The sequence below is a fragment of the Alosa pseudoharengus genome, unplaced genomic scaffold (genome assembly GCF_046254945.1).
Source record: "Alosa pseudoharengus isolate Yale_2024_CS ecotype anadromous, Long Island Sound unplaced genomic scaffold, YU_APseudo_1.1 YU_APseudo_1.1_scf_5, whole genome shotgun sequence".
NCBI lineage: Eukaryota > Metazoa > Chordata > Actinopteri > Clupeiformes > Clupeidae > Alosa > Alosa pseudoharengus.
Window position 1 is genome coordinate 33,751,649 of NW_027468837.1, and position 13,088 is coordinate 33,764,736.

A 13,088-nucleotide genomic window follows, 5' to 3' on the forward strand; every position below is an offset into this window, starting at 1 on the left:
ACTTTACACAGGTCTTTTTGTGTTTATTGAGTCATACTTTTATTGAGTGGCTTATTGTTTTTTTTTTTTGGTGCCAATTTGACTGTGCAATACTTTTAGTCAACTGCTGTTGTAAAAACGCTTTATAAATAAACCTGACTTGACTAAGATTTCAAATTTGAACTACAGACATGTGGATATGCAGTGCTGAATCTTTTTATTTTTTTTAACGTAGAGTTTTTTAGGCTTTTTGCCTTTATTTGTATAGGACAGTGAAGAGTGAGACAGGAAGTGAGTGGGAGAGAGAGATGGGGTGGAATGACCCCAGGTCGGATTTGAACCTGGGTCCACGTGGGCACTCAAGACCCGTACATGGCATGAGCGCTGTAGCCTGTTGTGCCACAGCTCCCCCCGAACCAATCATTTCTGCTCCAGGGCGATAAAGACGGAGAGTTGCCGCTGGATGTTACTCAGCCAGCATCCTTAGCTTTTCAGTCCAAGGCTAAAAGGACCAGCACAAAGCAGCACAACTATTCAAATTCCTCACACACCCTGTTCCTGTCATTTGCAAAGTGCATGCAAACTACAGGGAAATGTTTGTGGACAAAAGGGGGGACTTTGTGGTGTGTGTGACTGAATTGTTTCTTGAGCAAGAATGGGATGGAGAGGCGGGAGGGGGGGGGGGGGGGGGGGGCGACCGCACGAAACAGGAAGGAGGAAGTACTCACTGCCAGCCGTCCTCAACCTGCACTCCGATCGACTGAAATCTGGCCAGTGGCGGGGTCTCGACTCTTTGCACTTCCTGGATGCAATCCACCTGCCAACCAATCAGAGCACAGTGTTCAGTGTTGACATTCCACTAGCAAAAGTGATTGATGGCAGGGATCTGGACCATGAAAAAAAAAAAAAAAAAAAAACCTCTACAAGAGCATAAAATAAAATGAAGCTGTACCCTCAAGGCAGAGCAACAGTTAGGATTTTCAATTTTCCACATGATTCTTTTTTCCTTTTCTGAATTCATCATTTTCCCTGGTTCCCATTTGTTTAATTTCAGTGGTGAATAATATGAATAATATGTTCAAGCCCACAGTATGCAGAGGACTGGGAACGCTGCATGACCACGCTGCATGAGCACAACTCCGCAGCCTACCCCCCCCCCCTCTGTCTCTCTCACTCCATCCCTACCTTTCCCTCTGTCTGCATTCATCTCTCTTTCTCTCGCTTGCTCGGTCAGTCAATCTCTCTTCCTCTCTCCATCTCTTTCTTTGTCTCTCGGTCGGTACCTCTCTCTCTCTCTCCATCTCTCTCTCTCGCTCTCCCTCCCTCTCTTTGATGGATTGCCTGCTGTACACATTTGACTAGTGGGGGGAGGGGGGAGCCGACCGACCACTTTTCTCAACCAACACAGTTCCTGCTATTGCCCCTGATCCAGTGCAGGAAAAACAAATGCTCTAAGCCCAAACAACAATAAAAGCCTATGATAGGAATTTACAAAAGTTTAGACTTGCAGCAGGAACCATTTCATTACAGAAAAAAAAAAACACACTTCATATGAGGGACTAATCCTTTATAATGCTGATAATGGAGGGCCTTATGCCCAAAGCTCAGCAGTTAGTGTTTACCAACATCTCACCAAACATCCCTCTGCTTACTGACTGGAGAAAGAAAACTATAGATGCAGACATCCCTTTATGGTAGAATGCTAAGGAAGTAATCAGTCAGTAATTGATGAAATCTTTGAATAGGGCAGTTCCAGTGTTATGGATGTGACAGCTGGACTCATATTGGTAAACAAAATGCCCTAGAGCATGGACAAAAATAGTATCAGTGAATTAATTTGCATAACTTTTAATGAAACCTTTGTTCTCTGAATACTGCCAAATCCTAAAATTTCATATAATCATTTACATCCTAAGCATACAAGCCATTTTATCAGCGTTATGGACGTTACATAAAATAGACAAGTAATTTAAAAAATATTTTTTCTTTTCCCGTTATCACCAGGGGACATGAAACTTTTTTGCTAAAAAACTAACTAAACCGTTGCACCCAAGATGGCAAAATGTTTATGGTATGCTAATCTCAAGAGCCCGCATTAACCTAGCCCATACCCACAGGCAAGCACACACACACACACACACACTTAGCCCCATAACACACACACACACACACACACACACACACACACACACACACACACACACACTCACTCATTTACATGCACATGAGGACGTCACATTTCAAATTAAACTGTATTAGACAAGAGCGGCAGGCTGAACACATCTGCAATAGGTGGTTGCAACGTTAACTCCAGTTGCAAAGTCAGCCATCCTCACCAGCTAACACGATAATCAAGTTACTTTACACCAACAGTATGACAATTACAGGAAGATAATCACTCAGATTGTCGTTATCAGGCCAAACGAAAATAGGCTGTTAGTCACTCGAGGTATTTTAATATTTTGATTTGTTTTGCTAACGCTTAGGCCTTCCTGTGGTTATGATCAGCCTAATAATCTCTGAAATTATTTTTTTATCAGCTTTGAGGTAAAATAAAGTCTCCACTCCTGTAAATTCACATTATGTAAAGTCCATAACGCACCATTAAAAGGTTATAAAAGTAAGAAAGGGGCACAATTTGTTCATCACACATACACTGATATAAATCAGCTTTGCACAGACACTTTGGACATTGTCACATCAAATCAGTGTCAAATCACATGTGTAGCATAAACTTTTCCTATAAAACGTTATGGATGTGACATGGCCATGGCATTTGCTGACTTTAAAAGAGATTTAAAAAAAAAAAAATTAAGGAGCTGTGCTCTTAACGCAAACTGAGCATCACATTGATCTACCATTCCCTTGTCAATCTCGAATTTGTCAAATGATAACAATTTGTTGTAACATTGAGTCCATTTATCCCCTTTTAAAATAAATATGTATAATATTGCCATATGAAAAAATATGTTTCTGTATGCTCACACCATATTTATGATGTACATTTCCATCAAATTCAATCAAATAATTCACAAACAATAAAAATATAGACTTAAATGAATATTTTAACAACAGTTCTATTTATATGTGCACAACTTTTTTCCACGTTAAGGATGACCATTGCATGGAATTGCCCAATAATCCCCTCAAACAGTATTCCACCTTGAGGCGTTTCACCCTTCACCTGGGAATCTACCACACCCATGTTTCCCATGAAAACCTATTCAAATCTACTGGCATCTACGTTTATATTCAATTATTCAGCTGACGCTTTTGACCTAAAAAGAAACTTATAAATGATGCGGTCAGGAGGGCAATCAAGCTTCTCCGTCAAGGCTCAAATGACCTGCACCACTGGCCACAGGGATGGGGCTGACCACCAGAGGTATAAGTATTTAAGTATAGTATAAGTATATATACTTTTTTGATCCCGTGAGGGAAATTTGGTCTCTGCATTTAACCCAATCGGTGAATTAGTGAAACACAAACAGCACACAGTGAACACACAGTGAGGTGAAGAACACACTAATCCCGGCGCAGTGAGCTGCCTGCTACAACGGCGGAGCTCGGGGAGAAGTGAGGGGTTAGGTGCCTTGCTCAAGGGCACTTCAGCCAGAGTGCTAACCAGTGGGCCACGGCTGCCCCTAGGTGGGAAGACGTCCAGACGTTCTGCCCTGTGCTGCTCACCTGTATACCGATGGAGGAGAGTTTCCTGCGGGGCACGGGCTCAACGTGGGGCTCGTCTGCGGTCAGGCCGCCCTTGACCCGCTCATTCTGGGCCTGGGGGACGGCGGTGGAGGTGGCGACGGAGGTGCGGGACTCCGGCGGGGAGATGACTGTGGCGGTGGGGATGGCGGCCGGCGGGTCGCGCGGTGCGGTCAGCGGGAGCTGCTGGGGCCGCGGGCCTTTGGCGAGGCTGCTGGCCCGCGTGCTGTCCAAGCTGTCCGAGGAGTTGCTGTGGCCCGACTGGCTGTTGGCCTCGCTCTTGCGCTCTAGGTGACCGTCCAGGTAGCCGTCCTGCGCAGACTCGGTGCTGCTCTGCACCGTCACGGAGATGAAGGGCTTGGAGGTGGTGCGCGGGGGCACGGGCGGAGGGGCCACCTTCTTACAGGTGGTTATGCAGGTAGAGACTGCAGGAGGGACAGAGAGGGAGAGAAAGACAGGTCATTAACCTTTTGAAACCTATTAGACCATAGTCTAACTTTCAGACATGAGCACGCTGATAAACCACACAGGGGAAATACGTCAATAAACACGGCTTACACAGTCACATTCAAACAAAAACGTCAATACTCTCCTAACACCACTCCTTTAGGAGAGAGAGGAAAGGTAACCATACAAAGAACATTTAACGGACATAGAGAGATGCATTATGAATAGGGTTGGGTATCGTTTCAATTTGAACGATTCCGATTCCAATTCCGATTTCTTATTTCGATTCCGGTTCCTAACGATTCTCGATTCCGATTTTTTTTAAAGGCAGGGTCAAAAAAAGTTTAGGATATTTTAAATGAGCTAGCTAACCAACGGTCTTTCTCAGGGTATCTGCACATTTTCCAAGTGCAAATTTAAAGACTTTTAAAGACCTTTTCAAGACATCTAAATGAAAATTAAGACTATACCACGGCAAAAAGATATATAAGACTGTTTAATGCAATAGTTTTTTTTCCCTACTAATTTTAACCCCCACCCCATTTTGGATGTCTACAGAAGTTACCAAAAATATTTTGGCGAAAGAAAATAATTGTGTGTGAATTACCTTCACAGCTATAAATGCCCAATTTTAGGGTCTGGACTGCTTGCTTTTGAAGCTGGCTGTACTGTACATATTTGGTTTTGCTTACTGCTGAGGCTGTTCTTCACCTGTGTCTGTAGTAGCCTAGGGCTACTTGCCAAAGACATGTGCACTGGACTGGATTCCCTTAAATATTTTTTTCAAAGTTAACTAAGCTATTTACATATTTTAATAAGCCTACTTTATATAATTTACTATGTGCATCTATTGTCCATATGCAGCACAGCAAATTAAAGTTAATCCACTACTTTACATTTTGCATACCAGTTGTATCTAAACCAACCAAAGCTTGACTGAAACATTGTAAAACCATTGACTTGTTTTAAATTAATTAAGAGACAGGTCCTCTTCGCATGATCCTGCTGAAAACTGCTGGTTTCATCTCAAGCACGCACGTTATGAACGCACGTATTTTTATGTAGCAGTCGCCGACATTCAAAGCATATGCGGTTATATTTCACAACTTTTGCTAAGTAGGCCTAGCCTACTGGGAAACGCTGGCAAGCAAGCTGCTGGCAGATATTACAGGTAGGCTATTATAACTTAAGACAGATATTTTCTTCCCTAGGCTAGGCCAGCAACACACGCTGGAAAGATGCAAACAGATCAACTTAACATACCGGTATACAGTATTTCCTCCTGATTGCGAAGAACTGCACATAATTTCACCAGCAGTCTTCGCGTCCATAGTTTGTGAAACGATGCTGCGTCCGAGCAAAGACTTTAGATGCCAAGCGCAACTCCAAAAAGGAGAACAAATAAACGTCCGGCTTGAGGCTGCGCCGGACGCCGGACAGGGCTTTTAAAATCCATATGTCCGGCCTAAATTCGAACATATGGCCAACCTATCGCTAACTGGCTTACCAACTCTTTCTCCCGCTCATTCTACCGTAGGCTCCCTCATTCCACGTAGGCTACCCTGTCTATCTCTCAGGCCTCAGCTACACCACGAAAACGCCAGGCATATTATTTTGTACATAGGCCTACTGTATTATTACCGTTTTCACACCTTTAACCAAACCCGTGAAAAACATCTTCACTCTGCAACCACTACACTTCCTCCCGTAGCCTAATAGCCTATCACGTATACAATTGCGTTTTAAATACACGAAACTGGATGGAGACATCACTCGCTCTCTTGCACTCGCTGGCGGTCCCATACGCACATTTAATACCTCTCTTTCGAAAATTCAGTTGTAGCCTATTTAAGACTTTTTAAGGATCCTCGGGAACCCTGCTTTCTGAATGAAATAGTCTGACCTTCTCCATGAATTTTAATTCTATTAACTATGCGCTTCTTCGTTGGTGTTCAGACGTTTCTTCTTCCTGTCGGCAGACTGGGAATCGAAAGTAGGAATCGAAATTTAAACTTTTGAACGATTCCGGGAAAATCGCAAAGATAGTCCCGGTTCCAACCAATACTCGATATTCGATACCCAAGCCTAATTATGAACAGAACTGACCATTACCCATCTTTAACAGGAAGCGGAGAGAAACCACACAAATACAAACACCAGGCGGCCTTTAAAAGGTAGACCCTACCCCGGGCCGTGAGTGGACGCAGCTGGGCGTGGCCTGAGAGAGCGCGCATCCTACCACGCTAAAGACCTGAGTAATTTGATTCCAATGAAAATGCCCGACAATTAGACACATAATGCAATTCTGAACACACAGGAAACAGCCCAGCAGCTGATAGTTGAGAGAACCTCTTTATCAGGAACACACACACACACAGGCAGAGTGCATATGTTTGTGGCATCTAAGTGAATCAAGAGATTCATTCATTCCGCCCAGTGCATTCTGGGAAAGACAGCAAATGGACAGTCGACAGGAAAGGCAGACAATTAGCGGCTGGCTTTTGGGACGCCTTACCTTGTTAGTGAGAGTAAGACAAGGGGAGAGAGAGAGAGAGAGAGAGTGAATAGCAGAACGCCCTTCAGGAGAGGGAGGGAGAGAGAGAGAGAGAGAGATAGAGAGAGAGAGAGAAGGAGAGGGAGGGAGAGAGAGAAAGATAGAGAGAGAAAAGGAGAGGGAGAGAGAGAGGCAGAGCGCAGCAGGGTCTCTGAAAGTCAAGAGCTTTCCTCCCACTGGAATGGCTGAGAGAGTGCAAGCACTTCTCTTTTCTCCGTTCTCTTTCAATCCCTCTTTTGTACCCTCCCTCTCTCCCTCCGGTGCTCTGATCTGAGATGGGGGGTCTCTCTCTGCTCTCTGATCCTGGCCCTATGAAGCCGTAACCAACTCGCCTCAGACACCAATACTTACGGCAGGCAAACGTACTACTTACATTTTAATGATCCTGAAGGGCGTTCTGCTATTTACTGGCCACATTAAGGCCCTCCTCGTTTCAGGAAGCGTTTTTTTTTTTTCATGACATCTGCATGCTGCTTGGTGAATTGACCCACAATGATCGTAAAGAGTGGAGTGTACTTTCAACCAAGCACATTAAATCTCGCAATCTTGCGCACAGGAACTTATTTTGATATATATATAAATAAATAAATAAATAAAGCAAGCATTGTTTGTCCGTTGCGGAGATCTGAGAAAGCCTCTCATTATGTGAGGCGAATCATAGCGCCTCCGCTCCCTGCCATAAATATGTAACCGCTGCATCGCAGGGCTATCAGCCTCCTGTGCCACAGTCTGGAGATGCTGGAGTGGAGCGCAGATGAACAGTCATCCCTCTGTTTCTCTTACTCTCTCTCTCTCTCTCCCTTTCTCATTTCGCCCACATCCCCTTACATAGCCAAGAACAAGGCCTTCACTGTTGAGCCGGGCCGATAGGGAAAGAGGCATGTGGCAACCTAAATAATCTCCCTAGGCCACACAAAAAGATGGGAGGAGTGGGTGGGATCATGTCATGATTCTCAATGAAAGAAGGGGGGAAACCTGACCCAAAATGGAGGCAAGGGAGTCCACCATTCCGGCTCCACTGAATGACGACTGCACTGGCTCAGTCCAGCAGGACCTAGGTGACACACACACGCACACCTCCCTCCCCACCCTGTCTTTATGAAGACGCACTGCTGCAACTCATCATGGGCTCCCGGCTCTCTCAGGTCATGACAATAAAAAAGAAATTCTGCTACGCAAAATGGCTGGCCAACACACGCGCACGCACGCACGGGCACGCACACACACCACACACACACACACACACACACACACACAGCCACTAACGACTAATTTTCTAACGACTAATCTTTCGACTAATTTTTCGATTAGTCGACTAATCTAAACGACAATTTTTTTTTTTAAATCAAGTGTTTTGTTGTGTACGTTTTATTTTGAACTCAACTAAAGGGAAAACGTAAAATATATATCACCCTACTTTTGTTAGAAGCTGTATTACTGTAAGTAAACTGTTCAAAAACATTATGTATTAAAAAAAAAAACACCCATTTAAAATGCTACCTTCAGATCTACAGTAATGTCAGACCTTTGATAGACTTTATTTGTATGCCAGTGTTGCCATCGACATAGACAACTTCTTTGACCTGAGGCCCGGTCATGGCATACTTTGGGGTCATAGGGCCCACCTACATGAACCCACCCCCCATCAAATTATCATTATATCACATCACAATTATTATTGTTATGCTATATTGTTATACATGCACTTCAAAGCAGCCAGTGTTTAAAGTGCTAACATTGTTCACAAAAAGTTTGAAAACATGCACATCAGAGGACTGCTTTACTAATGTAAAATATAATTAGAATAGTTCCATTGCTTTTGCATGGTTGCATGATAAATACTTCTCAAAACAACAGCAATTATATGGGTGTCATCGTTTTGGGATGTTTCCCTCATGCAAGCATCATATACTGGTAGGCAAATGGAAAGAATATTTACATATTTAATTATGCCAGAAGCTTTTGGCCACGTTATTCAAATTTTACTATACAATACTCTAGATAGTGTATTATAGTCTGTGCTCTGTTTTTATGGAAGTTGCATAAATCCACATTGTTCTATTAAATGTAGTTTCATAATTAAATAGCTTTCCAATAGGTTGAATTGGAGATTTGCTACCAACGTTATCAAGTGGTTTCAGTTTCTCTCGCGCATTGAATGAAGGCTCATACCACCATTTAATTGTATGCCTCTATGTTTGATGACACCAAATTAGCAAGTAATTCATACTGATTGCAGAAAAGTTTGTTTTCTTTTTCTGTCGGTCCGCGGTTCCTTGATCAATTGCGCAGCAAATTATCAGACGAAGCCCCGGGAATAATTTCACTCCGCGGCTCCGGACCAGCAATGTCCACGTTACGGCCGGTGCTGGTCCGCGCGGCACATAGTTTGAGAAATGCTGGACTTTGAAAGGCGACAGGAGTTGAGGACTTTGCAAATGAGCCTAACATCAGCATGTTCAAAACAAGTAGGCTACAGGCACTTTGCGCGTCTTACCACATAGGTTACTTCACTTTATCAGTTGGCTTGAACGCTAAAAAAATATGCGTCGTGACTTATTGACCATGGGAAATGACGCGCACCTTGATTGTTGATATCACGGGCAGCGGCATGTTCGGTTTAACGTTTTTTTGTATGAATGAATTACAGTAATGACACGCCGTTGCGTTGTCAACGTGAGACACTTCACTTCATTTATTTCAATTTCCACAATAGGCTATATTAGTCAGAGTCTGGACTAGCGTAACCTACAGTACTAGCTTAGCTCCCCCCACTTAGCTCTGCCTAATAATTAATTGCGCTGAAAGCAGGCAGGCACGCAGCTTTGCTGCTGGCGTTAACACTTGCGTGCATAGTGGGGTTTAAAACATGCCAAAGTCTTAGTAGCCTGTTTAACATCCAAAGACAGTCATTGTACTTTTCAAGAGTTAATAACATAGAGTTAATATAACATTACAGCCGTGTGAGACCAAAAATAAATAGGCGGTCAATAGTCACACACACACACACACACACACACACACACACACACACACACACACACACACACACACACACACACACACACACACACACACACACACGGCAGGTCTGCTCACGGCCACTGGGCCTTCTGCATCTGATAACACATGCACTGCAATGAAGCAGAAAAACAATGGTAGGGGTGCTAAAGATGGTCATGATGATCGCCATCTTTCCCTCCCCTTTTCCTCTCTGTGTGTGTGTGTGTGTGTGTGTGTGTGTGTGTGTGTGTGTGTGTGTGTTGTATGTCTGTGAGAAAGAAAGTGAGAGTCAGGAGCCAATGTTTATGGTTTCAGTCTGTGACGCAAATACACCGCGGTGCTCATCTCTTTTTCCAGAACCACGGTTAGTTTTCCAGCCCTTATGCAGGCAGGGGTGACGGCCATGAGTGCCATAAAGAATGTGTGTGTGTGTGCGTGTGCATTACATTTGCCTGTTTAGGAGTGTTTTTGTGCAGTGGTGGGGGGCAATGGAGGAAACTGAAGCAGTAGGGGGCTAGGGAGTGGTCATAGTGTTGGTGTGCACTGGATGCATGAATGTGGTGTGTGTGTGTGTGTGTGTTGCCAGCATGGGGAGACAAAGGCATATTTTGGTGGATTTTGGGTGGAGCTGGCAGATGGCCCACTGAGTGTGGTCAAAAGGAAATGATGGTACACAGAGAAATCCCACTGGAATGTGAGGACTTTACGCGTGTTTGTCTGCGTACAAGCATGAGTGTGTGAGAGACAGAAATGTGAGAGAGAGACAGACACACACAGAGAGAGAGAGAGAGAGAGAGACAGTGAGAGGGGGAGACAGAGAGAGAGACAAGGAGAGAGAAGAGAGAGAGAGAGAGAGACAGGGAGAGGGGGAGACAGAGAGAGAGACAAGGAGAGAGACGAGAGAGAGAGAGAGAGAGAGAGAGAGAGAGAGAGCTTAAGTGCCATGAGTTCTGACTGAGCAAGCTCCAACCACGTGTTTACTAGCATTTGTTCCAGAGGGACCTCAGAGAAATTCTTGGCCTGATGTTTTACAGCACTAAAAATACAAGTCCCCTATTTTGATGTGAGTCCTCAGACTCACCTCTTTCCCACATGACTTTTTTGGCATCAATTTCCCACAAAGAAATCTCTGCTGTAATGAACAAAACTGATGTACCTCAATTAAGCTCTTAAAAGTATTTGTTGGCTGCTGTTTTAATGTGCACCAACGCCACTGTTTGTGTGTGTGTGTGAGAGAGAGAGATGTTTTTACACCCTCTCGTTCCCCTCTCTCTGCACAACGGGTCATAAATCTGTGTGGCTTCGCAGAGGGGATTTGTTTCCCCTGCTTTAGAAAACAAGCCTTGAGCAAACATGTGAGAGAGATCCTGGCAAACACAGCAGGACAAAAGAGAGGCTGTTCCAAACTAGAGTGCTGTAACAGCAACTCATGAACTTAGAGCAGTGACGTAGCCCACACACACACACATACACACACACACGAGAATATGACTTATCTAAAACCTCTGTGTCAAGGCCAGGGGAAGATCTGCCAGCAATTCCACGCATACCTGGAGTGAATGCCTGAGAACATCACCACAGTGTTGAGATGCCATCAGCGTGACGGACCTCGAGGCAAGATCTCTCCAATGCCAACCGAGCCCCGAGAGCGCCGAGGTGGCCGTGAGACGAGTAGAAGCTCTCCCGCAGTTTTGCTCGGAGCCTGACAGCCTGCTGAGAAACAGCAGCTGACGGAAAACCATGCGAGCTTCTCTAATGACAACTGCGTTTCGGGCTCACTGCTGATGCAGACTTTTCAGCGCTGCCAGGAACTCATGGAAGGAGAACCCAATGCTGTTCACTTATAAATTCTTAATTAGGGACCTTCGTGACACTCAGTCGGTTGCGTCTTAAACGTTTCTCTTGTGCCTACATATAGAGACAAAGTATACAACAGTGCCCCAATAATCTCCTGGAATGTGTTTGCCAGACCTAAATCTGCCTGAGGATTTGAAGTGTGAAACAAGGAGATCCGTCAGAGAGATAAACAATGATGAGATTGTTACATGTGTGATGATGGATTGAACTGGATTGAAGTGGCTGATTATGGGATTGCGCAGGAAGAAACAAATAGAGCAGGGACTGTCAGTCTTTGGGCAAATGTCCAGGCCTCACCAATACCCTTACATATAAGGAATTTAAGAATTGGCTCCACTGACTCTATGAAAGTCTTAACAAAACCAATGTGTATTTGCTGGGTCTATAACAACAGAGGCAAACGGGTTGCTCATGCTGACAGGGTGAGCGTCAGGCCAGACTAATGATGAGAGTCAGCACTCACAAGGACACACACACCCGTCATGACAGACAAAGGCGACAAGTTGGCTCCTGTCCAAATTCCTGTCTGCGAGCACAGAGAGAGAGTGTGTGTGTGTGTGTGTGTGTGTGTGTGTGTGTGTGTGTGTGTGTGTGTGTTTATTGTGTAAGCGTGTGGCTACAAGCAAACTTCAATCTGTCTTTGTGTTTAATGTGTGAACATGCTGAAAGGCGTCTCCTTCCTCACTCTCCAACCTTACTTCATACCTTACAAAAGCTCAATCATAAAAGCCAGATAAGGCGCTTCAGGCAATTTAAAAAAAAAAAAAAAAAACTGAAAACCTCCCACGCATCCTTCAGTGACGGGCCCTCTCAAGCTCTCTGATGATTACACCAGCGATAATAGCCCTCGCTCCACTCCACCGCAGCGCAGCTGGCCTAAGACAGACAGACTCGCCCTCTTGTCTCATGACTAACTCTTCCTGATCCACTTCATCATGTGTGCCAACAGTCCCGGCCTCCACAGCAAACAGAGCCTGCGGCCTACAGAACCGGTGAGTCACGTCAGCTTTCTGCGATACCTCACTTCTCTTTTCTGGTGACCGGTCCTATGACATGGCTCCCTTACTATGCGGAGGACACACACAGGCACATGGAAACAGACTCGGACACAGACGAGTTCTGGATTAACCCACTTATGGGGGTGGCGCAGGCCTCCGTTTGTGCGCTGATCTGATCCCAAAAGAGGAGGAAAGGGTTGGCGCAGGCGAGACGCAGTGGCAGACACAGGCTGTGCTGTGATTGGTCTGTGAGGGCGTGTTGAGGTGAGGAGAGGACCGCTGAGCTCGAGAGTCAGGAAGTGAGGAAACAGGAAGACGCAGAGTTAAGGACACGAGGACGGCACGGGGACAGGAGGCGTCCAGGAAAAGGCTGCGTCTGAAACGCCAGCTCGGTTCAGCTTTGAGAAGAAGCCTGCAGTGGCGGGGGCAAGACAAAAGACAAAGCCTTAAAAGAAACCTAGTTCAGTTCAGTTAGGCTCCACGTTGCCCATTCTTCCTGGAATAGAACTCTCTCCTGACACTAGGCCAAAGGACTGGTCTGCATC

The 13,088-nt window shown here is 45.0% G+C and overlaps 1 protein-coding gene across 2 annotated transcripts in view; it reads right to left on the reverse strand.

The window, feature by feature from the left end:
- dlgap4b (discs, large (Drosophila) homolog-associated protein 4b) overlaps positions 1–13,088 on the reverse strand; it is a 44,743-nt gene that overhangs the window by 12,256 nt on the left and 19,399 nt on the right. For both annotated transcript variants that reach the window (XM_076267514.1, XM_076267515.1), the window contains exons 8-9: positions 3,667–4,109; positions 708–796 (exon numbers count right to left, since the gene is read on the reverse strand). In XM_076267514.1, coding sequence (XP_076123629.1) covers positions 708–796; positions 3,667–4,109 — 532 coding nt within the window. The remainder of the gene's footprint in view (positions 1–707; positions 797–3,666; positions 4,110–13,088) is intronic.